The 3,553-nt window shown below is 51.6% G+C and overlaps 2 protein-coding genes across 2 annotated transcripts; one reads left to right on the top strand and one right to left on the bottom strand.

The window, feature by feature from the left end:
- GNI_023380 (hypothetical protein) lies at positions 1-1,157 on the top strand (the record flags this gene model as incomplete). Its single annotated transcript, XM_011136048.1, has 1 exon — positions 1-1,157. A coding segment is annotated over one exon (1,157 nt), but the record flags the coding sequence as incomplete, so codon positions are not given.
- Positions 1,158-1,195: 38 nt separating this feature from the next.
- Positions 1,196-2,899, bottom strand: GNI_023370 (protein kinase; the record flags this gene model as incomplete). The annotated part of the gene is made up of 1 exon (XM_011136047.1): positions 1,196-2,899. The coding sequence occupies one exon, from the start codon at positions 2,897-2,899 to the stop codon at positions 1,196-1,198; it is 1,704 nt and encodes a 567-aa protein (XP_011134349.1).
- Positions 2,900-3,553: the final 654 nt, after the last annotated feature.

The following is a 3,553-nucleotide window of genomic DNA, read 5'->3' as shown; positions in this document are numbered from 1 at the left end:
TGTTGGAGACCACGACCACTCACCCTGCCGTCCGGGGTCACAGTCGACGGCCGGAGTCGGCGGCAGCGCCCAGTCGAGCAGACCGCAGCGCGTGGACGGGACGGTCAAACAGCGGTCTTCCCCGCAGAAACGACCAGCGGCCACCCCGACAGGACTATCGTGAAGGTCACCGTGATGGTTATCAGCTTGAAAAGGAGGGTCATGAGGGCGCCGGCATGCCGGAGGATCTGCAGCGGGGAAGGGGTCTTCAGGACCCAGTGTGTCAGCCACCGGCGGTGGAGACTTCAGTGGCTGATTTGTCCGAGGCCGATTTGTCCGAGGCCCGTTTCTCCGAGGCCCGCTTTCCTGAGGCGGAATTCCGTCGTCAAGTACCACCCTCGCCCGTGAACCCTTTGGCCTGGGACCAGGAGGCTGAGAAGCGAGCGGCCAGAGAGGTCCAAGCCAAACCGACACCCCGGAGTGAAGGGCCAGGCCGGTTTGCACAACTTACCCCAGAGCGGAGTCAGTCCCGTGGGACACAGGGGACTCGAACCCCGGTCCTGAACCTCGGACAAAACCTCAGCTTCGGTCAAAGTCCCAGCCACTACGGACTTCCTGGGCACAGTGTAGCGCATCATGCCCTTTCTGATGGGCATCTGGTTAGAGCGGTGGAAGGAGCAGTGAGAAGAGCCGAGTATCCGCCTAGAAGGGAGACACATTTCCAACATTATAGCAGATCCGGCAGATCGTCAGGCCTTATGAGCCACCCCTCTGGCGGCCTCATGGAACCACCTTTTTCACACGGGACGCAAGAATACGGGACTCAAGAACACGGGACTCAAGGATACGGGACTCAAGGATATGGGACCCAAGGATATGGGACCCAAGGATACGGTACAGGAGAACATGGTACCCAAATGCGGAGTGGTACGCAAGAGTACGGGACGCAAGGATATGGCGGCCAAACGTATGAGCTCCAGAGATCTGCCCAGAGATGGGACACTGTACCGGAGCCTAGAGGCTGGCGAGAACCTTGCGACGCACCCTTGTATTGCCCACCCAGAGACCCCCCGGTCAGGCTGCTGCCCTGTCCTGATGGGGTGTACATATTTCCCCCGCCGCCAGGACTCTATCCAGAATATGAAATGAACCCTTTTTTCAGAAGGAACGAGCGATGAAACTTGCAAAAGGCTAAAGGGGGAGGGAGTGAGAGGGCCTAAAAATCGTTCTCGCCGGGACTGGTGTTTCCCAGAAGCGCTCCTAGGATCTGCCGGATGTCCGGTCTCGACCTTTGGTTGAACTGAAAGCAATTCTTGATGACGTTTTTCAGGTTGTTGGCGTATGGCTGCTTGCCTTGGATGAGCTCGACCAACTGATTCCCGAATGGAGGACTTTTGTTCACGAGTAGCTCCTTCATAATCTGGTTAGCGTCCTTAATCGATTGGAATGGATACTGCCCAGTTAATGTCTCCATAATGACGCAAGCAAACGCCCAGATATCCACCGACTCATTTATCACTCCCGCTGTATCATAGCACTCTGGTGCCATGTATCGAGGACTGCCTCCAGCATGATTTTTATTCATAGACACGTGTGTGCAGTCTCCTTTTATGTGATTAGTGAGGCCAAAATCACATAATTTGGGGCTGCACGACGCGCCCTGGGCTGCCAGTAGAATGTTCAGAGGTTTTATGTCTCTATGTATCACCTTCTTGTCGTGCAGGTAGCGAATACCTTCTCCGATTTGAATAAGAAGCTGTATTTTTTGTTTAGTGGGAATCTTCTTCTCCGGGTAGTGCACTAATTGATGTAAGGTACCTAGTTCACATAGCTCAAAGATAATTCCAAGAGGGTTCACACAAACTCCTTCTAATTTTACCAGATTGGGGTGCGACAACTTCGACAGCACAATAATCTCTTTATAAACATCCTGATCGGGTGTAGGTCCCCGGAACAATTTTATAGCGACTTTCTGCTGACGGTTCAGTAGCGCCTTATACACGTGACCGAAGCCGCCTGAGCCAATGATGCGACCGAATTCGATTTCGTCCCTGCGATATATTCTTATGCCACCCAACTTTTTCACAATAGTAGGTCTTGCCGGAGCCGCTCCCGCTGGTGCATAGGCCGCTCCCGCTGGTGCATAGGCCGCCCCCGCTGGTGCGTAGCCCCCTGGGACTGGATGATTCCGTTGGGGAGGAGGCTCCAGAAGTTCTTTGGGTTGATGAACGGAAATGATGTAAGCAATGATAACTTTTTTGTAAACGAGCAAATCGTAGTTGGTGAGGAACAATGTCCTTACAGGTAGTAATTGAGTACTGGAGTAGTTTGAGATATCTCCTATTTCCAGGTCCGAAACTAGTTTCCTGATCAGACCATAAAAGTTCTTGTATTTCTGCCCCATTAGACGAACAAACTGCGAAACACGTTTCAGACCTCCATCACAGTTGCAGGAAGACCGATCAGTCACGGAGCATTTTGACCTGTGGCCAAAGAGCCAGAGATCATTCTCTATGAACTTGACGAAATCTTTACCTCCTGGGCGCGTTTGTCTTCGTATAACAATACTCAATAAATGCCGCAGCTGCAAAATCCAACCTGGAACAACTTCCTCTCCGCCGCCACTCTCTCCTAGATGCCTGTTGAAGACATAAGAGTCATCCCTCCGTGGTAGGGAATGGATGTCGCTTATAAGTCGCCACATCTGGAACTGAGTCTCCAATTCAAACGCAATCTCTCCACACCAATATACACGACTTAACGGATGGTGCTGTGCTACGCGAATTGCGGACACCGGATCTTCTATAGCACACCTATCTGCACCCTCACCATACCGTCCTGCATCTCCTGTTTCTTGTTGTATGTACCGACTTGTACTCTGCCCCATGCCACGACTCGTTTCTTGCGATGTCCCGCTCATCGGGACCGACGGCCGAACCCTGATTGAATAGTCATCGGCGACATACCCTGAAATGTAGGTCGACCATTTTGACGATTGACTGTAGTCAATATAATACAGACAAATATTCGCCAACAACCTTTCCATATACGTTTGCTGAGTAACTGATTCGTGATTGACCGATTGATTCCTAACCGGCTGGTTGCTAACCGATTGATTGCTAACCGTCTGGCTACTACTAATTGGCTGGTTACTACCAACCGGTTGGTTATTAACCGGTTGGTTACTGCCAACCGGTTGGTGGTTGACAAACTCCGAGATTGGCCGCTGACTCGTGAGGCTACTTACACTATTTGACACTCTAATCTTCGCCACAGAATCATGCCTTGAAGGAACCACATCCTTCCCATTCCGGCCATTGCCACGATTACCACCACGGGCGTCGCTAGTGCCTTCTCGACGATTGGAGTTGTGTGACCGACTCGAGTTACAAGTCGACGTCTTGTCGGCATTTTTCTGGGACCTCTTGTGAGCGGTGGAGAGTGAAGAAGCAATGGCTATTTTTTAAGTGGATAGTGGCGAAGAACAACGACGTATCACCTATCATTCCATCAATGCGTGCATGTATCAGTGCCGTGATAAAGTGGCATTCATAGTGGTCATATTCTGTGAGGG

The sequence above is a fragment of the Gregarina niphandrodes genome (assembly GCF_000223845.1).
Source record: "Gregarina niphandrodes unplaced genomic scaffold scaffold00003, whole genome shotgun sequence".
Taxonomy (NCBI): Eukaryota; Apicomplexa; class Conoidasida; order Eugregarinorida; family Gregarinidae; genus Gregarina; species Gregarina niphandrodes.
Note: the sequence above shows the minus strand (reverse complement) of the source record. Positions and strands in the feature narration are given on the sequence as shown.